This window comes from Balaenoptera ricei, chromosome 17 (assembly GCF_028023285.1).
Source record: "Balaenoptera ricei isolate mBalRic1 chromosome 17, mBalRic1.hap2, whole genome shotgun sequence".
NCBI classification, from domain to species: Eukaryota; Metazoa; Chordata; class Mammalia; order Artiodactyla; family Balaenopteridae; genus Balaenoptera; species Balaenoptera ricei.
The window spans coordinates 65,220,276-65,247,501 of record NC_082655.1 but is presented as its reverse complement, the minus strand read 5'-3'; the positions used below and the strand labels follow the sequence as shown (position 1 = coordinate 65,247,501).

The 27,226-nt window shown below is 44.3% G+C and overlaps 1 protein-coding gene and 1 pseudogene across 1 annotated transcript; one reads left to right on the top strand and one right to left on the bottom strand.

Moving 5' to 3' along the window:
- Positions 1–27,226, bottom strand: SBSPON (somatomedin B and thrombospondin type 1 domain containing). The gene is made up of 5 exons (XM_059901367.1): positions 26,929–27,226; positions 16,797–16,991; positions 8,699–8,789; positions 6,977–7,153; positions 1–1,956 (listed from the first exon to the last, which is right to left on the bottom strand). Exons 1-5 carry the CDS (start codon positions 27,140–27,142, stop codon positions 1,839–1,841), a joined length of 795 nt encoding a protein of 264 aa, XP_059757350.1. The 5' UTR covers positions 27,143–27,226; the 3' UTR covers positions 1–1,838.
- On the top strand, positions 2,278–4,064 carry LOC132351575 (heterogeneous nuclear ribonucleoprotein A1-like; annotated as a pseudogene).

Genomic DNA, 27,226 nt, shown 5'->3' with positions numbered 1-27,226 from the left:
TTTCATATATAGGCATACCTTGTTTTATTGTGCTTCTCAGATATTGCATTTTTTAAAACAAATTGAAGGTTCGTGGCAACACTGAATCGAATAAGTCTACAGTGCCATTTTTCCAATGGCATCTGCTCACTTTGTATGTCTGTGTCACGTTTTGGTAATTCTCACAATATTTCAAACTTTTTCATTATTATTCTATTTGTTAAGGTGATCTGTGATCTTTGATGTTACTACTCGCCAAAGGCTCAGATGATGGTTAGCTTTTTTTGGCAATAAAGTATTTTTCAATTAAGGTATATACATTGTTTTTTAAGAAATAATGCTATTGCGCACTTAACAGACTTCAGCATAGTGTAAACATAACTTTCATATGCACTGGGAAACCAAAACTTTCTTGTTACTTGCTTTATTTTGGTGGTCTGGAACCGAACCCAAATACCTCTGAAGTTTGCCTGTAGTTTAAATCTTGAGATTCAATTCTTCAAAGAAAGTATCCTGAATTTAAAATTTGTTTCAGAAACGAAAAGGGCTTCGCTTTTACAGCACGGTCTTTGGCATCGACAGACTCTCCATCGAAGCTGAGTTCTGGATGAGAAGCTGAGATTTGGCTCTGACTGCAGCCCAGATCCTGCAACAAGGCACTTTGTCTCTGGTCCATTGATTTTCCAATCATAAAATAAGGAGACTAATATTTCTCTGTGTGTGTGTGGCGGGGAGGGGCATGGGGGAGGGCGGGAATCATAGCATTCGTAATAAATCTATACCTTCCATAATCTATACCTCTGCCTTCTACTCCAAACAAAAGAAAATACATGCTGTAGGGAAAAAAAAAAAAAAAAAAGTAGTAAGTTTACTTCAATTAAACCTGAAGTTGGACTCCAAAATTATTTTAGTCAACTTCAGGCTTTAAGCCTTGGAAATAATTTTGGATATTAATGATGGTAGAATGTCCATCATTAAAGCAATTGTTTCATTCATTGGTGCCAAAATTTCACTTCATGGAAATTATAAGATTTAAAGGAACTTGTGCTGACCTAGAATGAACATTTGATTGATGCTTTTCAATTAACCGAAGAAAATGTCTTCTATTTCAAAAAAAAGGTATTTTTAGGGAATTCCCTGGCGGTCCAGTGGTTAGGACTCTGTGCTTCCACTGCAGGGGGCACGGGTTCGATCCCTGGTCGGGGAACCAAGATCCCGCATACCGAGCAGCGCGGCCAAAAAAAAAAAAAAACGAAAGAGAAAGTATTTTTAGCAGAACTGTTGGTTTCGCATAACAAAATGCTTACTAAATCTCAAACAACTTGTCCTGTGGAAAATTATTTGTGACAATTTGCTTGAACTTATTATTTCAGAATTTATGGAATAATACATGGGAAATGTATGTGTGAGTGTACATATATCTGTAGACATTTTTTAAAGAAAGAAGTTTTTAAGGGATTACAGAATAGAAAGAAAGAATGCAAGATTCAAATCGTGGGTACCCTTAAATGACAACTTACCAATAAATGGACCACTAAAATGTAGTAAGTTTAGTGCAAACAGATGAACACTGTGTCCAATGGGCCACCTACTGAATGAGGAGACTCCAGGTGACAGATCGAGGACAGAAAACCACAGGAGACTTTAGGGTGGGTCCTTAACTTAGTAAAAATGAAAATAAAGGCACTGTGTTTCTTGAGAACTGGCCCCCAAATTTCCTTTCTCTACTTCAGAGTGTGGCAATGACATATGTTCAGGAACTTTGGCCAAAGAGTTTTTAAAGAATTATGAAGCGTTGGGCATGACTTGCTAGTATTTAGCATGTTTACAAACACACTTTGAAATACTTATATCACGATCTATATAAAAATAAAACTGTGAACAGCTGGGCAGGAACATTGTTCTACTCGCCGAACTTTTTTCCAAGTTCCTTGACATCGAGGATTGCCAATTGCTTGCCAGTGGAGGGTCTGATTTCTGAAATGATAGTTTGAAAATGTGAGTTACGCTAAAGCATACCAAAGAAAATTCTAATTTACAGAATTATAAATTGAGGCTTGTTGTTTTTTGGGTTTTTTTAGAAAATGATCACACCTTGAGTCTTGAAGTGTATTACAAATTGAAATTTTTTAAAGAATGATCACAAAACTGAGCTTCCCTTCTTCAGGTTCTGTCACAACAAATTTCCAATTAATCCCTATTTGAGAACACCCCCTGTGGAGATTGTAGTTTGAGGTTCCTGCATTCGTGTCTCTCACTTGCTCTGAGTATATGAAGCGCTACGTAAGGGAAGATGACTTTCTGTTTTGCGTACATTTAAATTAGAGGGGTCTGGCCTTCCTGCCTGTGGATGCGACCGGGTAAGCATCGTTGACATCTGCCCCCTCCATTGCTGTCATGTCTAAGTCAGAGTCACCCAAAGAGCCCGAACAGCTGTGGAAGCTCTTCTTCGGAGGTTTGAGCTTTGAAACAACCGATGAGAGTCTGAGGAGCCACTCTGAGCAGTGGGGAACGCTCACAGATTGTGTGGTAATGAGGGATCCAAACACCAAGCGCTCCAGAGGCTTCGGGCTTGTCACATATGCCGCTGTGGTGGAGGTGGATGCAGCCATGAACGCAAGGCCACACGAGGTGGATGGAAGAGTTGGGGAACCAAAGAGGGCCGTCTCAAGAGAAGATTCTCGAAGACCTGGTGCCCACTTCACTGTGAAAAAGATTTTTGTTGGTGGCATTAAGGAAGACACTGAAGAACATCACCTGAGAGATTATTTTGAACAGTATGGGAAAATTGAAGTGATTGAAATCATGACTGACAGAGGCAGTGGCAAAAAGAGAGGCTTTGCTTTCGTGACATTTGATGACCATGAATGGAGGACAGAAAACCACAGGAGACTTTAGGGTGGGTCCTTAACTTAGTAAAAATGAAAATAAAGGCACTGTGTTTCTTGAGAACTGGCCCCCAAATTTCCTTTCTCTACTTCAGAGTGTGGCAATGACATATGTTCAGGAACTTTGGCCAAAGAGTTTTTAAAGAATTATGAAGCGTTGGGCATGACTTGCTAGTATTTAGCATGTTTACAAACACACTTCTTGTCCGCAGACAAGATTGCCATTCAGAAATACCACACTGTGAATGGCCACAACTGTGAAGTAAGGAAAGCCCTACCGAAGCAAGAGATGGCTAGTGCCTCATCCAGCCAAGGAGGTCGAAGTGGTTCTGGAAACTTTGGTGGTGGTCGTGGAGGGGGTTTTGGTGGGAATGACAGCTTTGGTCGTGGAGGAGACTTCAGTGGTCGAGGTGGCTTTGGTAGCAGCCGTGGTGGTGGGGGATATGGTGGCAGTGGAAATGGCTATAATGGGTTTGGTAATGATGGAAGCAATTTTGGAGGTGGTGGAAACTACAATGATTTTGGCAGTTACAACAGTCTTCAAATTTTGGACCCATGAAAGGAGGGAACTTTGGAGGCAGAAGTTCTCCCCTATGGTGGTGGAGGCCAATACTTTGCCGAACCATGAAACCAAGGTGGCTGTGGCGGTTCCAGCAGCAGCAGGAGCTATGGCAGGGGCAGAAGGTTTTGATTACTGCCAGGAAACAGCTTTGCAGGAGAGGAGAGCCAGAGAAGTGACAGGGGAGCTGCAGTTTACAACAGATTTGTGAACTCAGCCAAGCACAGTGGTGGCAGGGCCTAGCTGCTACAAAGAAGACATGTTTTAGACAATACTCATGTGTATGGGCAAAAAAACTCGAGGACTGTATTTGTGACTACTTGTATAACAGGTTATTTTAGTTTCTGTTCTGTGGAAAGTGTAAAGCATTCCAACAAAGGGTTTTAATGTAGATTTTTTTTTTTTCTTTTTTGCACCCATGCTGTTGATTGCTAAATGTAATAGTCTAATCATGACGCTTGAATAAATGTGTCTTTTTTTTAAATGTGCTGTGTAACGTTAGTCTACTCTGAAGCCATTTTGGTAAACTACCCCAACAGTGCAAAGTTAGAATTCCTTCAGGGTGATGCCAGGTTCCGTTCAAAATTTATTTACAACCTGCTTTGGTGGAGAAGCTATTGTCTTCCGAAACCTTGGTGTAGTTGAACTGACAGTTACTGTGTTGTGACCTGGAGTTCACCGTGAAAAGGGTCACCCAAGCAAAGTCATGGAGTTTTTTGGTTATTAATATGATTGTTGGCACATCCTATGCAATATATCTAAATTGAATTATGGTACCAGATAAAGTTATAGATGGGAATGAAGCTCGTGTATCATCCATTATCATGTGTAATCAATAAACGATTTAATACCCTCTTTAAAAAAATAAATAAATAAATTAGAGGGGTCTGAACCCAACGATCCCTTGAAATCCTTTCCAGCTCTTTGATTCCATAATGAAAAATGGGAGCAGTGAAAAGAAAAAAGCCATATTATTGAAATTATTATTTTTAAAGTCACTGGAATTTCAGCCAGGGTTGAAGGTGCTTTACAGGTACAAATTAAATGATAATATTCATTTAAAGTTAAAATATGGATGAGGTAGTCAGGAAAATATTAAGTCTAAATATTAAGTTTCTATTTCATGTGAATTCCTTACCCACTTTACTGTTCGTATGTGTACTCAATACAGAGGCTGTTGGGCACAGGAGACTCATAAACATAAATTCAAGTTATTAAATATTAAAATATACTATGGGAATAATGATTAACTGGGAAGGTCCATATTTTTCTTTCAAATCTGTATTTTTCCCAGTTCTGTCTGACATATTTAAAACCATAACCCATGCCCATCACAAATTCTACCCTTCTTTTGGTTATGAATAGTGTTATCGGATTTAACTAGTAGATAAGTACAGGACTGGCATGGATTTTTAGGGTGGTAAAATGTTTTCAAGGGTCAATTCTTTTGGACAATCTGTAGATTTCTGTGATATGATGATTTACAAGAAATATATATTTGGTCATTCAAATGACCAAAATATATTTATCATGTATATTTGGTCTTTGTCCACCGTTCCTGGCTGACGGTTCCCAAAGCCGTTGGAATTTCCTAAATGTTGAGAGTGATGCAAATGTCTTGTTTATGTGAATGAGGTGATTTTTGGAAGCATCTGAAGTTGAGAGTTGGTTGCCTGGAGAACTAACCAGGTGGTTAGAGGGTTGGAACTTTCAGTCCCACCTCCCATCCCCAACCTCCAGGGAGGGGAGAGGGGCCGGAGGTTGAATCAATCAATAGCCAATTATTTAATCAATGATGCCTACATAACGAGGCCTCCATAAAAGCCAAAAGGATAGGGTTCAGAGGGCTTCTAGGTTGGTGAACACGTGGAGATGTGGGGAGAATGACACCCCTTCCCACACCCTGTGCATCTCTCCCATCTGGCTGTTCCTGAGTTATATCCTTTTACAATAAACTGGTCCTCTAGTAAGTAAATGTATCTCTGAGTTCTGTGAGCCACTCTAGCAAATTAATCAAACCTGAGGAGGAGGTCATGGAAATCTCCGATTTATAGCCAGTTGGTCAGAAGCACAGGTAACAGCCTGAGCTTGAGAATGGGATTTGAAGGGGGGTGTGGAAGGGAACGGTCCTGTAGGACTGAGCCCTTCACCTTGTGGAGTCTGAGGCCATCTCTGGGTAGATAGTGTCAGAACTGAGCTAAACTGTTGGATGCCCAGCTGGTGTCCCACGAATTGCTTTGTGTTGGTGCGAGGAGAACCCCCCTGCCCCCCACACTGGGAACTGGGGGCTCCAAACACCAAAAGAGTTTCTGACCCTGCAGAGCTGGGCACGCGGCTACTATCTCAGTCATGATGTTATGACTACCCCACTGAGCAGTGATTCTGAAATTTTGCTGTGGGTATGAATCACCTGGGCAGGGTTCAGCAGACTGTGACCCATGGGCCAAATCCAGCCCACCCCCTTGTGTAGCCTATGAGTTAAGAATGATGTTTATTTATGATCCAGCAATTCCACTCCTGGGTATATATCCAAACAAAATGAAAACACTAATTCGAAAAGATACATGCACCCCAATTTTCATAGCAGCATTATTTACAATAGCCAAGACATGGAAGCAACCTAAGTGTTTATCAATGGTTGAAATGGATATGTGGTATATATATACCACTACTCAGACATAGAAAGAATGAAATTCTGCCATTTACAATAACATGGGTGGACCTGGAGGGTATTATGCTTAGTGAGGTAAGTCAGACAGAGGAAGACAAATACTGTATGTTATCACTTATATGTGGAACCTAAGAAAATAAAACAAACTAGTGAATATAACAAAAAAGAAACAGACTCACAGATATAGAGAACAAACTAGTGGTTACCAGGTGGGGAGAGGGATGGGGGGAGGGGCAACCAGGGGGAGGGGATTAAGAGGTACAAACTACTGTGTGTAAAATAAATAAGCCACAGGGATATATTGTTCAGCACAGGGAATACAGTTAATATTTTGTAATAACTATAAATGGAGTATAATCTGTAAAAATTTTGAATCACTACGTTGTATACCTGAAACTAATATAATATTGTAAGTCAACTATACCTCAATGAAAAAAATAGTAATAGAAAAGAATGATTTTTATGTTTTTAAAGAGTTGAAAGAAAATCAAAAGGGTATTTCATGATACATGAAAATTATATAAAATGGAAATTTTAGTGTCCATTAATACAGTATTATCAGAGCAAAGACAAGCTCATTGGTTTACATAGTGTCTACGGCTGCTACTGTGCAGGTCTTCGGTACTCACTTGTGAGCTTGGCCTGAACCCCAATATCCAAATTCACTCACGCATCTCTGATACAGAGCCTCTAAGTCCCAGACTATGAACTGGGTCCTGGACTCTGGAATTGCCAGATGGAATGTTCTCCTCACTGTTTTGATTCCCCAAATCATGCCTTGATCTGCTACATCCTGGTCTGCTGTTCGGGACACGGAGAGGACAGATCTCCCCAAATTGAGTACCAAGAAAAATCCTGCAACCAGTTTCCCCCCCTTACCCGTCAGAGTCCAGGCCGTCTCCAGAACATCGAAGGCTCGCAGAGTTCATAGCTGGAGGCTGACAATCCACACACACCGTGTAGCCCTCTCGGAGATACTGCATCCATCGGGTCAGGGGCCGGTTTTCCGTGGCGCAGTGGGGAGTCAATGACTCTGTCTTGAACTCCATACAGTATCTAGAGCCAAAAAAAAAGGAGCAATGTCACTTGCTGTTAATTAGAAATGGCCTAACGCTGGAGAAAGGCTTAGGAAGCCTGGAACCCCCCGAGGACATGGGACAGCCTGGAGAAGGTAGGGTGTTGTGTGGTCACAGGTCACAGAATGCCTTGTCAAGTTTCTCATTCGCTGAACTATGATGTCTGACTGACAACTGAACGTTTCTGCTGTTTTTCAGTCCATGGTTGAATTAGCTAGTCAACACGAATTTGCAGAAACTTGTTTCGTATTCTGTCTAGTCTGACCACGAAATTGTGTCTAAAAGCACATTTCAGCAGGAAAATTGCCCTTGATAACTTTGCTGAGATTTTAATGAATTACAGAAATTGAACAAGACCTTGCTTGAGTCTGAGAACATGTGAGCCCCAGGAGGGCTAGTCCTGGATTTCCAGGCCAGCACTTGGTGTTTTTCTGCCCCACAAACATTCCTGGGGCCTTCCCTATTCTCTCCACCTGGCTCACCTGCATGATCTGGGCTAATGAGATGAGTTTTGACTTGAAGTCAAGCATCAAAGTTACACTGGGCATCACAGATAAAAGGACATGGGAAGCTGAAACATGTTTTTCTGTAACAGACTAGTGTCACCTTATACTGAGCTGCAGGAAACACTCTATTATGTGACTAGACTCTAAAAGCTCTGGGGGCGCATCCAGACATGGATGAATATTTTAGAGTCTTGTACTTAAAAGCAACACAATTTTGCAGTTCTTCAGGGAAACAAAACAATGTGGCATTTTAGGTCCTAACTATGCTAAAATGGGCTATTTTTTAAAAAAATCCATACAATTATGAGCTGTAAAAAGTTAGATGGGAAGTGTCTGGAGAACCTGCTTCAAAGAAGATCTTTAATGACGGTAAGTTTTATTTATTAGGTACCTTAAGGTATTAAGGTAGGAAATTCTATTGATGTAGCTTCAGTCAATTTCAGACAGCTTAACCCTGACATCTTTTCAATGATATTTTCTCATTAAATTCTCATAGCAACCCACGGGATAGGAATTAATATTCTCATTTTACAAGAAGGAAAAACTGAGGAGCAGTGAGAGGTAGTGAGGGGATTAGAACATGCAGTGCGTCTGGCGTCTCTATTCTGACCGCAGAAGGGGGGATTTCTAATGAGGTCAGAGGTTCCTCCCAGCCTGAGCCATTAGGTCTTGATAAAGTCCTCAGGGCTCAGGTGGAGGCCACATTCAAATTCACCAGATGGAGGCGGTGCTGGAGTCTACAGTCCCCTAAGGACTATAAGATGAGAGGCCTTAGTGGGATTGACAAAATAGTATCATCTCATTTTTATACAGCATGTTTCTTCTTAGGGATCAGACCTCAGAAACAAATCTTTTTTAAACATAAAACAGGGAAAGGACAAGTACTTCTGAGTTCTGTGATAAAGAGTCACATTTGTCAATGAACGAATAACAGAAGAAAACCCATGTAGCAAGTTACCTTTGTGGGCTGAGTTGACCGCCCAACCGGAAAAACATAAGTAAAAAAAACAGCAAGTTACCCAGGATCCTCTGTGTCTGTGGACCACTGCGGGGAGGCCGCTTGTCTTGTTCGCTCCTTGTTGAACGCAGAGGTAGTTATAAAGGCAGGGACTGGAAAAGGAGAATGACCTTGAACGTGTGAAGCCTGAAATACCCAGAGCGACATTTCCCAAACTTGGTTTCAAACCCGTCTAAAGACTTCCATCCCTAAATCTATGGGACACCATCAAGGAGTGAAAGGAGGTGAAGTCAGAGTGCCCAGAAACGAATTCCATAAAGCTCTGTGCAGTGCAGTTGGGTAGGGAAGGGAACAGCAGGCTTTAGATAAGCACGCTTGTCTGCACTGATAACACCGTGTGGAAAGGCAGGAGAGGGGCCAGGAAGCACAGCCCAGAGGGAATAATAAAAAGATGGGCAGGGTTGGGGGAAAAAAGTAAGGTACTAGAGAAAGGGAGAGGATTGTTTTTTAATGGAAAGAAGAGAAACAGAGAAGAAAAGGGAAAGATAGAAAGAATAAAGGAAAAGGAGAGAGAGAAGGAAGGAAGGAAGGTAAGAGAGAAAAGGGGGTAAAATGAGAAAAAAAAAAAAGACAGCCAGAGAGAGGAAATAAGACAGGGAAAAAACAAAAGGAGGAAAGGGTCAATGCTCCCAGGTGTTCTGATAACCACAGCCTGGAAGTTTCACCATCAACCATATAGCCCAGGGTGTGACCACCAGGTGCCGGCCAGCTTAGCACTCTCTCCACACCAAACTCAGAGAAGAAAGGTCCTAAAGCATCTCTCCTCGCCCCTCTCCCCACTCCCACCTCTGACACTCTGGGTGGGAGAAAAGAAAACAGCCAGAAATCTTTCCCTCCCACCTCTGCTCTCTTATTTTGTTTGTCTACCTCCTATTTCATCTCTAAGTCTGGGGGGACATCGGTTGCTCTGTGTAGCACCTGGAGATAACCTCTTGATTCCACCCTGCTGTCAATTCAAGAAAGACAGGGTTTTGCCTTGTTCATCACACATTTACATGCTCAATAAATATGTATGCGAGGAATGAATGGGTCGATGAAGGAATGAATGAATGAATGAATGAATGAAATTGCCACCAAGGTTCACGGGTCCTACTTCTCTGAGATCTTCTGTTCCTATACTGAGCCTTGCAGCTGAGATGGCTCAACCATCCTTCTTAGCTCCCCTTTCAGAAACTGGACCATCCCAGGAAGGGGAGATACCAGCTCAGGTTGACTTCTGCGATGCCCATCATCAACAAGAGCACAATGGCGTGTGGGTACCAGCAGCAAAATAGAGGTTTCAAGCCTGCATGTTCATCTTGCTAAGCTCCTTCCTGCCACAAGATGGCAGCCTTAATTCTTCTTTAGATTTTCTGAATGAGGAGTCATTTTTCTACTGCATGGGAATATAAGACAAGCGTAGCCACTTGATCCTAAGAGTCGCAGGCACCGCTTTTGTCCCGTGTGTCTGAGCACCTAATCTCTGCAGTCTGAACGCTACCCACATCTAGTGTAAACTATAGACTCCCAGCCGAGTGGCTCTTCCTCGCTGTGCTAACATGTTTGTTTTCCAAAGAGAACATGCCATTCTTTCTAAATGTGACTGTAGCTTTTGAACTTCCAAAATCCACGGACGGAATCAAAAAGGACAAGTGAATGCATGTACGTTAAGATCCTTCTCTGTTTCTCTTAGACCTAATTATCAGAAACACAAACAGCGAAAGGCTTTTCATTTTCTCACGTATTGTTTTCATTTCTGTTCTTCTGACACATTTATAGGTTTATTCACTAAGTGAAGAATGCGTTTACTGCTACATCCACGTAGCATTATATCATTATATATCATTATATCATTATATTATATTTTCAAGATGTGTTTCTTTAGTGCAAAACATTTGTCTGAGCTCCTAATTTGTACTGCAGGTATTATTACAAAATTTCAAAGGCAATGCACTTAATGTGTAGCTCGGGGCGTGGGTTGGAAACTTGGTTAGGAAGTAGAGGGCAAGTGTATGACTATAGCTTCTGATACAAAATCTGAAGAAGAAGTTCTAAGATATTAAAAATAAAAGCTAAAACAGTGATGCACCTCTAAGTTTCCAGGCATGATGCTAAGTGTTTTTCATGTGTTAGCTCACTGAATTTTCATAACCCCGCTCTGAGATAGACCCTATTATTTCCCCATTTCACAGATGAGGAAACTGTGGCCCAGAGAGGTTAAGAAACGTGTTCAAGGCTCATGTCTAAATGTGGCAGGCTGCCTCTATTGCAATGCAGATGACAAAGTTTCACTCTTTTAAGTTTCAATATGGCAGCATATTACCGATGAATTGCTTAAATTCGGCTGTGTTTTCCCTTTCTGTGTCTGATCGCTGCCCTTAATGCGGAGTGAGATTTGAGAGAAGAGAGAGGGAGATGGTAGCCCTGACCCCCCGATTTCCCTCGGGCATGGGGGAGGGGCGGGAAGTGTGGTCCAGGAGGTGGGGGAGGGCTCATGGTGGTCGCAGATGAACGCCTGGAGCTGCATGGCACCTTGTACGTGTGTAGCCTGCTCGTTGACAAAGTGCTTTCACGTCGTATGTTACCGATCTTCACCAAAGCTTTGTCAAGAGGTGTTCTGAGCAGGTTTTCTCATCAGAAGACTGAGGCTCATTGAGGTTAAGTGAAGGGAAAATAAATAGTAAATGACCAAGCCGGAGCCCCAGTACAGACACTAGCTTCTTTAAGACTTACTATCCATGCCCAGTGTCAAGCCTCTGTGGTTATGACCCATCATAGAAGCAAGCCAGTAACCCTGGACCTTGTCTCCTTTGTGTCCTGCCTCCTCCAGCCCGGGCTTGGTTTGGTGGCACATTCTATTGAGGGGGGCGTCCTTCCCTCTGGCAAGAGTCTAAAGTAAACAAGCCAGATCTCCTGGCGAGCTCTGAACCAGCACCACTTTTCAACATCCCCCACAAATTCAATTTTTCATTACTTAAGAGCAGTAAGTAATTTAGAAATGATTTTTGCCTCCAGCCCCGCTTTTGCCTCTGTGTGGAAGCACGTAACCGGTGCCCCAGGACAAAGGCTCTCAATAAACGCCAGCTCCCCCTCCTTTCCCCTTCCTGGCAACAATATTCAATGTAATAGATTCTTTGTTAACAGACTATTTGCCAGCTTTTCTGGCATCCCATCAACCTACCACTGTTCGCTTTTACAACAACTTCCACTTCTGAAAGTGTGGCACTGCACATACTTACTTTGAACATGAAAGTAAATTAAATTTGCTTTGAGAATTTCATAAAGCCCTCTGACACAATGGGGTGTCACAAAAGCAGGCTTAGAACCACTAGTCTGTAGATATGGTGTAGAAGACGACAGAATGAAAATTTGACAAATAACACCAGCCTGGAAGTATATGGTTCATGATAATGCACAGCAATCTCGCAAGAGGAAAACGCATATAAACAATTGTCAGCATGGGCAACAAATATATAATACGGGTTTTTGCATTTGTTTTTATGATAGAAATAGACTCATGATACACGTTAAATGAAACAGAAAGAATGCAATGGCTACTTGATCATTAATAAGAGTGTCTCAGTGATCATGTTTCATTCACTGACCTTGCACGGCCTTTATATTTCTACTTAGTTACCAGATTCTGTAACTGCGAGTTTAAAATATAATACTACTACTAATATATGAATATTAATGATTTACAATATCAATATTAATTTGCAATATAATAATAACTAATGATAACACTTAACAGCAAAACACTATCAAGTGGGGGAAAACCCACAGGATTTAGAGCCATGAGATCCAGGTTTAAATTCTGGTCCCTTTACAAATGCTGTCATCTCACTGAGCTCCAATGTCTTCATGTGTAAACCAAGAATGATGACACTGTCCTACCTCCATGACAGGCAGAATAATGGCCCCTCCCCAAGATGTCCATGTCCTAATCCCCAGAAGCTGTGAATATGTTATGTTACAAGGCAAAGAGGGATTCAAGTTGTTACTCAGTTGACCTTAAAATAGGGAGATTATCCTGGATTATCCAGATGGGCTGAATGTAAGCACAAGGGTCCTTCAAAGAGTTAGAAGATGTTATCGTGGAAGAAAGGCACAGAAAGATGCAATGTGTCTGGCTGTGAAGATGGAGGAAGGGGGCCATGGGAAAGGAAGCTTCTGGATGATGGAAAATGCAAAGAAACTGATTCTCTCCCAGAGCCATCAGAAAGGAATTCAGCCTCACCTACACCTTGATTTGAGCCCAGTGAGACCTGTCTGACTTCTGACTATAAAACTCTAAGATAATACGTTTGTGTTGTTTAAGTCACTAAGTTTGTGGTAATTTGTTACCTCCAGCTTTCTGAGGTATTGACAAAAGGTAATACAACCACACCCAGCGTGTGTTCCTCTAGAACATGTTTTCCTGTGAGTGAATCTCTTCATTTTAGTGTCCTTCACCATTTTGGTAGGCTGAGAATTTCACAGTTTATCAAGTCCTGGTTCCATGAGGATTAAAAATATTATTTCAGTTCTTCCTGAAATAATAAAGATCAGAATGAAAATAAATGAAACAGAGACTAAAAACTGTAGAATATATCAATGAAACTAAGAGCAGGTTCTTTGAAAAGATAAACAAAATTGACAAATCTTTAGCTAGACTCACCAAGGAAAAAAAGAGGACTCAGATAAATAAAATCAGAAATGAAAAAGGAGAAGTTACAACTAATACCACAGAAATACGAAGGATCATAAGAGACTGTTATGAATAATTATACACCAACAAATTGGACAACCTAGAAGAAATGAATAAATTCCTAGAAACGTGCAAGACTGAATCACGAAGAAATAGAGAATCTGAATAGACTGATTACTGGTAGGGAAATTGAAACAGTAATAAAAGAATCTCCCAAAAAACAAAAGCCCAGGACCAGACAGCTTCACTGGACAATTCTACAAAACATTCAAAAACATTTAATAACCTTCTCAAACTTTTCCAAAAAGTTGAAGAGGAGGAAAACCTTCCAAACAAATTTTATGAAGCCTGCGTTACCCTGATACCAAAACCAGACAAGGACACTACAAAAAAAGAAAATTACAGGCCAAAACCCTTGATGAACATAGATGCAAAAATCCTCAACAAAATATTAACAAACTGAATCCAACTATACATTAAAAGGATCATACACCACAATCAAGTGGGATTTATTCCAGGGATGCAAGGATGGTTACATTGATTTGCAAATCAATCAACGTGATACATTTACAAAATGAAGGATAAAAATCATATGATCATCTCAAAAGTTGCAGAAAAAGCATTTGACAAAATTCAACATACATTTATGTTGTTGATGTCAACAAACTGGGAATAGCAGGAACGTACCTCAACATAATAGAGGCCTTATATGACAAACCCACAGCTAACATACTCAATGGTGAAAAGCTGAAAACTTTTCTTCTAAGAGAGGAGTAAGACAAGGATGGGCACTCTTGCCACTTTTATTCAACATAGTATTGGAAGTCCTACCCACAGCAATTAGGCAAGAAAAAAGAAATAAAAGGCATCCAAATTGAAAAGGAAGAAATAAAACTGCTACTATTTGCAAATGACATGATACTATATAGAGAGAACCCTAAAGCCTCCACCAAAAAACTGTTAGAACTAATAAAAGAATTTGGTTTCTCATAGGAACAAACTATGAGAAAGAGAAATTAACAGAACAATCCCATTTACACTTGCATGGAAAAGAATAAAATACCTAGGAATAAATTTAACCAGGAGGTGAAAGGCCACTACTTTGAAAACTATAAGACACTGATGAAAGAAATTGAAGAAAATACAAATAAATGGAAGATACGCATTTTCATGCTTCCTGTTCCCTTTCCTGCGACCTGCATCATCCCGCTCTGAAGAGATCCAGGGCTGGGCATCCTGGTGCCACAGTGAAGATTCAGATGTGCTGCAGGAATACGGTCTAGCAGCCAATCCCTATAACTGAATGGTGCAGTTGCTTTTTCTGATAGATCTGCTATAGGCTGTGACAGCCATCCAAAAAATCAATGATGTCCCACAGCGACTTCCTCCCTCAGCCTTTCTGTAGTGTTTCTGCAGAGTGCCTGAGCTGAATGAGAGCTCGTTCTGTGACTGTTGCTGTGAGCCCTAAATTATTTCCCTGCGAGCTTAACTCGACTGCCGTATCCATGAAGGGCCTCTGCACTGGCCCTGCCACTACCCACTCCACTCCCCAAGAGATCTTTTCAAATCACAGATCTGATCACATTGGCACCTGAAGAAAACACCCCAGCGGTTTTCCACGGCTCTTAAGAGAAAGACCAGAATCCTAAACAGGGACCCCAAGGCCCTGCATCCGGGGGGGTGTCAGCCCAGAGGCCTCCCTCTCTGCTCCCCACACACTGGCCTTCCTTCGGCTTCTCAAATGGGCCTTGTGCCTCCCCCGTGTTATATAAATCAGCCAAAGATGGGCCCTAGGTTGTTTATTTCCTCACAGCAGGCTGAGACCTGTTAGCCTCAAAACCTACTGGCACCAAACTCAAAATTTTATACATCCAATTTGTTTTAAAAATAGCCAAACAAGCAGATTTTTAGTCATTTAGGTCCTGCCTGTTTTGCATACCCTGTGAAATTACACCCAACATCTGCCGGCCGTTGATAAGGTAAAGCCTTATGGTTATAAGACCCCAAGCCGTCATGGCACCTGCCCTCTGAAGCCCTCTCACCCAGAGACTCCAGACCATGCTGCTTGGCTAACATCACCTAGACACACAAGCTCCTGGCAGATTCCTCTCTTCCCCTTCTGGATGGGGGTCGCCACATCATAGCCTCTGGACATCCCCTCTCACGCAACCCCGTAAGGCTGTTGCGTGCTACTGACTCTCGTGGTCATGCGCTTTTCCTAATCAGTCCCCATATCCCTCAAACGCCCTACACCTGACTGTCTGGTTCGCCACACTGGTCTCTCTGCCTAGCTAGCTCTGCATTTCTCAGCCTCATCTCCGCATCCTCAGGGAAGTCGCTCCCCTCCTGGCCTCTGGGGATCCCCTCCTCCACCAAGGCCAGGGGGAACCTGCTTACGACACACACTCACAGCTCCCTACACCTCTCCCTTGTTCAGTACCTGTGGCACCAAACTGAAGCTGTAATTTTCTGGGATTAGTTTCCTAGGATTATCTGCTTATCATCTCCCCCTCCCACTAGACTGTGATCTACCTGACAGCAGACTGCATGTCAACTTTTTTCCCCGTCGTAACTGGCACTCAGCCCAGTGCCTGGCATCGAGTAGACTCTCAATAAATATTTGTGTGTGGAAGGAAAAAAGGGAAAAAATGGCTTAGTGAGGGTCACGCTGACATGGAATTTTCCAGGTTCCTATGAAAAACATGTGATCTTTGCTACCCTGAGAAATCAGTGTTTTGCTCTCTCAGATTCAATCCCGATTAACACCCCTGTTTTGGCCTTTTTGTTTATTTCTGTGTGAGTTGCCTGTGGCTCCTGACTCGTGATCAAGCCGACTCCTGGTCTCCTGGGCCACTCCACAACCAGAACAATCTTCCCAAATCATAAATCTGATCACATCAGCTCCAGTCCAGTCGGCTTGAGAGGAGAGGCAGGTGTTTTAATCATTTTATCATCCTTTCGGAATTTCTATTTTTTCTACTATTTTCACACGTATGCAAGCATTCGTGATTCAACAGGAATGACCTTGAAAGGTGAAACAGGGTTATCCTTACTGGACACATCCTAGCCTGAGTGAAATATTCTCATCCTACCTAAAGTCCTTTGTGGTCAGCTTGACTGAGTTTGCTCAGAAACCACAACGCACGTCCGTTACACCGGGCGCACGCACAGCGGCAAGGGGCCACGGCCGGGTTATAACTGGGAGGGGGCGGGAGGAGGTGTGAGGAGACCTTCACACAGCTGGCGTATAATTCCTTGATCAAGTATTTCCTGAGCTTCCTATCTCCTCTGGGCAGACTGGCCCATCCCATTCCCTGCAGCTCATGGAACTTTCCCGGCCTGGCACGTGGCCTTCTACGAGACCGGACGGGACGAAGGGATGGAAAGTCACCAAAGACCCCAGGGGCAGCGATCGGGGAAAGCGCAGTACCGAAGGCGTGCCCGCAGTCCTGGCCCTGGTGCGTCGCGTAATCCAGGCAGCCGGCTCTCTCCTCCAGGGCCGGGCAGGGCTCGCCGCCGTTCCGGGGCTCCTGCCGCACCGCGCGCCTCCGCACGCGGGCCGTGGGCCTGCACTGGTCCGCACAACCGCTCCAGGGGCTCCACTCCCCCACGATGCACGGGCGAGCTGAAAAACAGCACGACGGGACGCACACCTGAGCAAACCCAGCGCCTGCCAGGCCGGTCCCGCCAACGCACACAGTCAAGTTCAGCCCGCGTACACTGCGCCTGGACCCGGCCCTGGGTCAGGAGGAACACCCCAAGTTGACACTGATGCCACCCGCCCTGATGGTGAACCGATAAATGGGTATCTCTCAGAGGCAGGCGGATGTTCCAGGATCATGAAGATGGGTCTGAGCCAGGACACACCCAAGTAAAAGAGACTGATGCCTTCAGGGTACTTCCTCTTACTCCCTGGGCTTAGATCAAGGTCTTTGCTCTTGTTTTCCTTTGATTGTAACTTTATCCTCCTCTGGCCAGAACATTTTTATGGTAACAGTAATACACATTCATTGTAGAAAACATAAAGGAAAAAAAAATTATAAAAAAGAAAAGGTGTTTCTCCCACCAATCAATCATCCCATCACTTACCCAGGTCAGTTCTTATCAGGAAATGTGCCTCCATAAAACATGACTTAGGCCGCACCAAGGACCCCTATCCAGTAGGTTTCTCCTGGGGGCTCTAGTCTCATCCTCCATGGCTCAGAGACTCATGTACTGTAAGAGGCGAAGTTTAGAGACCAGCAACCAGGGCCCACAGAGGGTAAGAATACCCATGGTCAGGCATGAAGAGGCAGAGTCAGGGTGAGAATTTGGCTCTCAATGCTCTGTCCAAGACTGTAAAATCAATGTGGTTGCACATGTAACTTTTTCATTTAAAATCCCAATGAGTCTTTTAAAAGGACTGTAATGAGTTTTTAAATTAAATTACTTGAGGACTTGAAATTGGATATAAGAAAAGGACAAGGAGACAGAAGATGTACCCTGAACCGGATGCCAAAACTCTTTCTTTCCCACAAAATGTGACCCACTTTTCCCAATCACCCTCATACTTTCCAGTTTCCAGAGTCTTCACCACGAAAACACCTGAACTTCTTTGAAATCTGATTGGACTTCCAACAGTTTGTACCTGAAAAAGCTCATTTTGCCTCTCAGCAAACTCTAGTTTAGGGTTCATGGCGTTTGGAAGCTGTATCATTTGGTAGCACATAACTACACCTGACATGAAAAGGGTCACATACAACATAAAGCTCGGTCAGTAATCCAAAAATTTCAAACTGCTTTAAAACATGCTTTTATTAATCATCTAAAAACTCATAGGCATCACATGTCAGCTACCTAACGAAGCAAGAATGAGCCACATGAGAGTTGGTTCCCAGTATCTGCCATGCACACATCCTTTGGAAAATCAATAACAGGTCACTTCCTGCTCTTCATCTCTTTTTGACCTTCCCATTTTATTTTCACAGTCCCCTGATTTAATTGGCCCATAGAACCAGAAGGCATTTCAAGAGGCTGCCAGATTAGGAGCTGGTTGAGAAGGACACCTTCTGTCCTTAATTCCTTTAATAACTCTTTCTCCCCCAAATCTCTTCATCCCTGAGTCTAGCTAGTCCTGCCCCAATATGTTGGACTTGAACTACACTTAATAATACACTTAATTCAAAGATTAAACATTTAGACATCACTATAAAATACAACTTTGTGGGATTTCCCTGGTGGTCCAATGGTTAGGACTCCATGCTTCCACCGCAGGGAGCACGGGTTTGATACCTGGTTGGGGAACTAAGACTCTACATGCCGTGTGGCACAGCCAAAAAAAAAAAAAAAAAAAAAAATAGTTATAGCCTAAGTAGGGAGCACTTTATTTTTTTATTTAAATATTTATTTATTTATTTATTTATTTTTGGCTGCATCAGGTCTTAGTTGCAGCGCGTGGGTTTAGTGGTGTCCCCTGCATTGTAGGGCTGATTCTTAACCCCTGGACTACCAGGGAAGTCCTGGGAGCACTTTAAAAAAAATACAACTTTGCCATGGCTTTAACTCAGAACTTAGTAATATGGCCTTGGGTTCCACCTTATCCATACGGTAAAAGTTGACATGGGAGGATGAATTTAGTCTCTCAGTATTTCTTCAATATTTGTGTCTCATGTCTCATAAATGTTTATTTTATTTGGTTTGACCAATAGGCAAAGTCCTCAAATCACAGAATCATTGAATCGACTGTTGTTCCTATGGGTTAAGGTTTGTCCTTGGCAAAATACTATGCCCTGTCTTTCCAATTCATGACTTTAACAGCCTCATAAAGAGAATCGGAAAGTTCTGGGGCCCTGAACAATAACATCTCGGGGACTTTATTGTCAGAGAAAGTGAAAAAAGTTCACATAGAGTTTCACCAGTGGAAAGGGGTTCCACAAAATATTTTGAGTTGGAAGATGAGTCTGAAGTATTTATTCTTATTCTGCACAAAAAATTCTATTATTAATTAACTTGTGAACTTTTGATTATTTGGATTGCGATTTGTCACAGGTGATGTTTGGTCACGGAGCTTGGGAGAAGTACAGAAACTTCTGACAGATTTATTACCACAAGTCATATATCTCAACTGCATGACACAGATTTCCTTTTGAACTCTTTCGTTAGTGTCCTTGTTCCCTTCGCACTAAAGCTTACCTAACTCACATCTATACTTAGCATATGAAAATATTCTTTCTTCAAATCTGACTTTCTCATCCTTCTTGTTTCCCTGGCTGTCACTGGGGGCTGGCAGACTGTTTCTTAGTGAGGAGAATGACCTCCTGACTCCAAGTTTGCCCCAGCTTCCCTGTGTCTTAATACTTGGGATTTGATGACATCATCCCACCCCTTTTAGGGGAAAGAAGCCCAGATTTAATGGGTGCCTGGAAGAGTGGCAAGCTCTTTTTTTCTCCTTTGTTTCAACTCAACATGACATTCAGGTTGAGTTTCCCCAGAAGCCGACCCTGAGACAAGGATCTGAATGCAAGCAATTTATCTGGGCAGGTGATCCCAGGAAATATAATAAGGGAATGGGGAACAGAGACAGAGAAGAAGACATAGAAGAGAACAGAGGTAGGAAGTAGACTCCTAAGCTTCTACTTTGGGTCCAGTGGGCACCTCTGGCTCTGGGCTCACAGGGCAGTGAGACAGTGGATAGATCCGGAGCGCAAGGAATCATCAAGCCCTTCATGATGTACCAGCTAGTACCCCTTCCTCTGGAGCTTTCTGTTTATCAGACGTCCCCTCTACGGCCGCAAGGAGAACAGCCAAGAGGAGAAAAGTAAGTTATGCAGTTCAATAACGAATCTGCACACAAGAGTAGGGTACATCTTTCCATGTCCTAACAAGGATATCCAGTCATATCGAAGTACAATTACCTTAAAAGATGTACCACTAATCTTTTTTTTTTTTTTAATGACTTTTTAACCTCCTTCCATGGCTTAAAATCCAACCTCCCTGCATGGCCCACAAAGTCCTGGGTGACCTGCCTGCGCCTGCCCGTTGCTCCCATCCGGAGGCACCCCCAGTGCCCCCTCTGCCCCAGGCTCCGCCCACTCTGGCCTCTTCACCCCTCTGCCACACCCACCCAGGCTCTTTCACACTCTGGGACCTTTGTCTGTGTTTTCCCTCTGCTGGAATGTTCCTCCCACACTGGGCATGGCTGGGTTCGGCTCATCCTTGAGGTCCAGCTGAATTATTTTATTTTCAGGGAGTCCTTTCCTGGCCAGCTTATCTAATTAGACACACACAAACACACGCACACACCCCACAAAATTATTTCCTCTCAGAGCTCTGTGCTCCTTGCCTTCTAACATCTCCATAATTCAAATTACATATTTCTTTATTTTGTTTATTGCCGAGTTTTTTATTTCGTGCCTAGCACTTGGCACACGGCAGGTGCTCAGTAAATATTTGTCGAATCAGTGAGTGAATGAATGAATGAAATGGCATTGGGTGCGTTCCTCCTCCTTTCTAAATGAAATTCTACATCCAAACAGACTCTGGAAGTAAGGAGCCAAAGCACTGACAGAAGCTCTAGGGTGGGAAGGAAAGCTGGTAGAAGGACAGGGGCAAAGTCAGAAACTCCCAGAGCCAAACACAGAAGACATTCCTAAACTGGGCGAGAGCTGTCTGGGCTCTCCTGGCGATGGCGGCCCCAAAGGGTGTCCACTGGAAGGAACATTGCTTTCCATGCCTTAAGGTCAGGTAGAGCCCAGCTTCTCCTGGCAGTTGCAGTCTGTCAAGGCCTTCTTAATCCATTTATATCTTCTGCCAGTACCACATCTTGAAAGTGACAAGCTCTTTTAATATTAACATCTGTGGCGTGAAGTGGTTATTTCCTTTTATTTGAGTCCAATTTCCCTCGCTTGAGAATTTCAGAATATGGTGGAAAAAAATCTGTGTTTATCTTATCTGTTCCACTGGTGGACTTACTGTTTCAGTAAATTCAGTAAATTCCCCTCTCAGAATTACCACTGGACTTTCCCCATTCCCATTCACAGCCCGGTGAGTGGCGGCAACCAGGACTAAACACACTATTCTCAGTATGTAGGTACCAAAGGGTAATTTAAAAAAAACTTTTGTTTTCTAATGCCTTTCTTGATGATGTCAAATACACACACACACACACACACACACACACACACACACACACACACACACACACACGGCAGCAAACTGAGCTGAAAGCCAGGCTCCTTCATTTCCTAAGTAGAGTCTGGATTATTTCTTCTTAATGCTCCTTGCCACCTAAAAGTTGAAGGCCACCCACGATCAAGCGCTTTCGCCCTCACATTGTTAAGTTCTAATCAGGTCTAGTCCTTATCATTCCTAAGGAAATATTCTTTTCACACTTTACCCGCAGCAGCAGTACCATTGATGCGTAACTTCTGTTTCTCGACAATCTACGGAGGAAAAATAAAACCGTCCCTTTATACACACACACACACACACACATCTCAGGGTGACACAATTTGAAATGTATGTCATCTGCCTTTTTCCCTCTCCTTATGTATGTGTACCCCTTTCCCAGGAACCCTGTCACAACTTCTCTGAAAGGCGAATGAGAGCATAAATATTGCCCAAGTGCCTATGGACCCCCTCAAAAAGCACCAATAAAATGATCAAGTATTTGTTTCCTCTTGCAGAAACTATGTTATCTGGCCCCTGGTAGGTTTTTTTTTTTTTTTTTTCTTTTGAGACATTAACTGGAAAAGTTTATGAAATGGTAACAAGACAGTGACATGAACTGTCACCTTAGAAAAACATAATTTTAGACCCTATGCAAGCCTGGGGGAAAAAAGGGAATCAGAATCAAAAAGATAATGATGCTTTTTCTGGGTAGTAAGTTTCCAGGTAAATTCTTTTCTTCTTCTGTGCATTTCTACACTTTCTGCAACAAACATATATTTTGTGATCAGGAAGGAAATTTTTTTTTTTTGGCCGTGCCAGGTGGCTTGCAGGATCTTAGTTCTCCAACCAGGGATTGAACCCACGCCCTCCACAGTGAAAGCGCAGAGTCCTAACCACTGGACCGCCAGGGAATTCCCAGAAAATGTTATTTTTAAAAAGGACATGTGGCTATGCCTCAGATGGCACTGCCCTCTGAAGTCACAGGTAACAGCCTCCAGGTGGAAACCAGTGGTCATATTATTTTGGACAAATGTTTGTAAACAACACTGCGATAGCTCTCAGGGGATTGCAAAGAGGAGCGGGACCCATTTTTTCACCCTTGAGGGGCATACAGTTGATGGAGAAAGAAGACTCACTCACTTTACCAGTATTTATGTGGAGCTTACCCTGCAAAGTCCACAGCTTCTCATAAAGGCTAGTTTCTCCGAGGCAGTGAAAACGTAATGTTTAAACGTGTGGGCTCTGGACCCAGAGCTCCTGGGTTCAAATCTCACTTTATCACTTAATAGCTGTGTGACTTTGGACACACTATTTGACCTTCCTGTCCTCTGGTTGCCTCGTCCACAAAGTGAGACTAAAATGAAGAATACTTGGGTGGGTTGTGAGACCTAAGGAAATTGAGAGCTGGGAGGTACCTGGACAGGAGGGAAGGTGCAGAGTAAATGCTGGGTAAGTGCGGACGACCTTACCCTCCTGGACTGCACACCCAGGGCTGCAATCAAATCGTGTCCAATTCCTGGCACCAGGCTCTGCTCATTATTTCTGCAGAGACAAAGGCAGGGGAAGCCACACACTGTCTCTCGGGCCACTATGGCTCCAGTAAAGCCTTGGCTTTCTAAGTCATTGTAGACTGTGCCATCCTTTTTGGGGGGTGAGTTTGGGAGTGCATATTTTCCAGCACGGCACCCCTTCTCCCTCCAGATAAGATGTCAGCAGATTTTGGCCAGTTGGTTTCTTGGATTCCCCATAAATCTAGGAGAAGACACTGGGCCATAGAGGCGACTCTATTTTTGTCCTGCTCCACTTGGGTTAATGATTACTCTGTTCTTAAGTTGCTCATCCAAGATCCAATGCAACCTACTGCTTCTACGGTCTTAGAATGCAGACTCTATGAACCCAGCTGATGAGTTAGAGACTGCGTGTTATGAGGCTGATAAGCAAGCCTTCCAGGAAGTTCTTTCAGGGCAGGATAACTCAGATCTGTCCTCTCCTCGGTCTCTCCCCAACCTTGATCAGGCTCAGCCAGTGGAGAATTCTCTATCCTTTATCCTCTGTGGGGTGGGGGGTGGTTATGAAGATACGTTATTGGTGTTGAAACCTATACCATCAACATAATTAGATTTTTCTCAGATGATTAATTTCAGAACTGACTTTTTTGGGCAGTTTAGTAATTCTTCAGATTCAACTTATTTTTATTTTTTACTGAGTAAAAAAATAACTTTCAGACTTCCCTGGTGGCACGGTTGTTAAGAATCCACCTGCCAATGCAGGGGACACAGGTTCAAGCCCTGGTCCAGGAAGATCCCATTGCCGCGGAGCAACTAAGCCCGTGTGCCACAACTACTGAGCCTGCGCTCTAGAGCCTGCGAGCCACAACTACTGAGCCCACGTGCCACAACTACTGAAGCCCGCGTGCCTAGAGCCCGTGCTCCACAACAAGAGAAGCCGCCGGCGATGAGAAGCCCGCGCATCACAATGAAGAACCGACGCAGCCAAAAATAAATAAATTAAAAACAACAACAACAACAACTTTCTATTTAGGAAAAAAAAAAAGTTCCAGTACGGTCATCTCTTAGCCACACCAGAAAATAATGTGTTTTTCAAGATGAAAAAATCAGAAGGGCTAGAAGTAAGTTCCACTGACACAGTTACACTTTTCATTCACGTTTAATGTCATTTCAGTCAAAACTGCTTCGGGCAGCATCAATAGTTAACCTAACACTAGGTGAGAAGGAAGTGGATTCTAAGAGGCCAAATGGCCCTATGTACATAGAGTAACTGGAGGCTCTGCGCCACTGCACCTTATCGGGTATGATCAATTACAGCTATGAGTTGCCACAAACAGGTGGGGCGGATGGCAACTTGAAAGCAGGCGGCGTGGGTTCAGAGCTCACTCTGCTGCCCACCTGTGGTAACGCTGTGACAGGAGAGCCCTCTGAAAGCCCCAGCTCCTGCGGCTGGAAAACGCTAATAATGCGGGCCCACCTCCCCTGTCCCCAGATCCCCAAGTCAGCACAGTTGTGACACTGGTCCAGGGCTAAGGAGACCAAGCATGTCGGCTCCGTCCTGCCCAACGCTCTCGCCCTCAGCTCTGAGGCCAGAGCAGGCTTGGGCTCGCCAAGTGGGCCACCTTCCAGTTGTCTCTATTTTCTTACTGCCTTCCCGCAAAACTCCAGGCACAGAGAATCTACCAACGAGGAACATTTTCCATCCCGAGTCTGTTTCTGCCTAGGCCTGCGAGAGCCTCTGTTAACTCCCTGGGGAAGGGCGTTTCAGGCTCCTGAAAATGCTCCTTTAAAAATCCTAGCAGGCACCATTTCCTTTTCTGGCTTGGGCTTCTTTGTCCGCAGCTCACAGCCTCTTCCTAGCCACAAAGGTCCTGGGATTTCTTTCTGAGTTCCCCCGGAGATGGTAAGGTCTTCTCTCTTCTACCATTACTTCCCCAATAAATCCTCAGTCCGAATTGATAGGCTCTTTGTTTTAATATCTCTGGACTGAAAATGGGGGTTTTATTTTTGACCAAATAGAGACTTGGAGGATTCTGCAACTCCTCATAGTGCTGTTAGGGCACACGAAAAAGCCGGTTTTCCTCCTGACACTCGCCTATCTAGCTATGTTCACTGTCTGTCTTGTTCCCCAGGTGAGCCTCAGGGCCTAGCCTAGCGCTGTCACAAAACGCTGATGCCCACAGGATGCTTCCTTCTTAGAACTCCCCTTCCCCTTCTAGAGGCTTCTCCCTCATTCTCTGGGACCAGGCTTGCCCATTACTTCCTCTGGGAAGTCTTCCTTGAATTCCTCTGGTCTTCTGAGTTTTTTCTCTCTGGCTTCCCGGATCCATTATTTTGGCAATGAGCATATTGCAAATGGTTTTGTGTGTGTTTCCCTACTCGACTCTGAACTTCCAGGGGGCAGAGATTGTGTCTTCATTGTTTTTGTATTGCTGTGCTTACCACAGACCGGGGTCCATTATCTGAACTGCAGGAAATTCTGTATTTACCTTTAAAATGTAGGCAGATCCCTTGAGAGAAAAGGTTAGTGAGAGAGGCTGCCATGGTGGAAAGGTTTGAGTGACCCAGGTAACTGAGGCAAACAGGAGTTTAGGGAGGATTCTGCGGGGAGGGAACAGGGGACGCCTGGCCCAAGGGTACTACATTCCCTAAGTAACTGACTCTTCACCTTACTTTAGTAGTAAAGTACCCTGGCCTTGGAGCAGAAGAGGGAAAGAAGCTTATCAAAAAAGATCAGTATTCTCAGGTAAATCATTAGCTTTCAATCAAGATTTTAAAAATCTTAATGTTTTTCAATTGTGTTCTTTCAGCAGCAGGCCTGGGTGACCGTCCTGCGGTGGGCTGGTGGCCTCTCCCGGCAGAAAAGAGGTGGAAGGGGTGCTAGTCTCCCCCAGGCCTCCGGTTTCCCGGGGAATGACACAGCCCTGCAGGTTACCAGGAAGACGCTGAGGATCCCACAACACTGGGCTCCTTGAGGTCAAACCCTAATGTATGTGTGGCTTTTGGGGTGATGTGATTATCAGGGAGCAGGGCTGCTTTTATTTCCAGAGCTGGCTTTTCTCAGGTATGCCTTGTTTTTCAGGACTATACTCACCATGTCTTCCTTTACCTTTTAATTTAATTAAATCAGCATTTGTTGAGCCTATACCAGGGGCTGTGATATTGTGGGAGATTTAAAGATGAAAAAGATTGACCCTAAAGGAAAACTGGCAAGATTAAAACATACTAGGAACTTTGGGATAAAAATCTTTATCATGCTATATGGATAAAATTGAATTCAACCAATATATGGAACACCTCCTAGGAGGAAGGGGCTGTGCTACACGCTGGAGTGCAGGTGAGGACAACTGTGGTCCTCCAGGAACTTGTTCTCCAGAAGAAAGTACCCTCCCAGGACAAGGCCTTGGCGCCAAGTGGGATAATTACACGTTCCCCCCCCTCATCACCCCTCTCCAGGGTTAACAGAATGCACGCGGCGGAACCCGGCACAGGGGCGTGCCTCTGGAACCTGTCAGCTCCATCTCTCCAGGTGGGAGGTGGCCCTATCAAGTCGCAGCTCCCAAGCGGAGGGATTCATTTGGCCAAGGTGGCAGCGCCCTTCCAGACAGCAGGGCTCCAGCGCCTTCCACCCAGGCTCTGGTGGGAAGGGGGGCATTGGAGCCGTAGGTCTAGATGGAGAGGACTGGGAGATCCCTAGATGGAGGGGGCTGGGGACCCTAGGATGGAGAGTCTGGGGTGCACCTAGAGAAGGGGGTGCTGGAGGACCCTGGATGGAGGCGCCTAGGGTGGGCCGGGATAGACGGCACCGGGACACCTTGCTGCCGGGCTGCGGTCTCTGGTGCGGGACCCTGTGCCCCTCCGCTCCGGGCGAACGGCCCGTTGCCCACCCTCGGGCCCACCACTCACCTGGGCACGCCCTGGAGTAGTCGAAGCAGCAGTCCCCGGTGAGGCGGCAGGCTTGGTCGCAGAAGCACGTCCCGTAGACCCTGTCCTGCCTCCAGCCGTGCGCGAAGCAGGCGGGGTCCCGGCCGGGGCAGCAGCGCCCCGCGTCTGCGCAACCGGCCAGGGCCCCGGGCCACAGCCGCGCCAGCGCGCACAGCGCCATCCACAGGGTCCTCATGGCACGCGCTCCGCACAACTTCGGGGCGAGTGCTGGGCTTCTCGGAGAGCGCCGGCCCCGGAGCAGCCCGGCCTGGCCCTGCCC

Bases quoted from the DNA above. Each gene is read 5' to 3' on its own strand.
- SBSPON (XM_059901367.1), bottom strand. From the start codon at position 27,142: ATGAGGACCCTGTGGATGGCGCTGTGCGCGCTGGCGCGGCTGTGGCCC. The intron at 7,154-8,698 runs GTAACTTGCTGT...TTTTGGCTCTAG, and splicing joins ACAGACACAGAGGATCCTGG to ATACTGTATGGAGTTCAAGA. The intron at 1,957-6,976 runs GTAAGGGGGGGA...CTATCATTTCAG, and splicing joins GACGGCCTGGACTCTGACGG to AAATCAGACCCTCCACTGGC.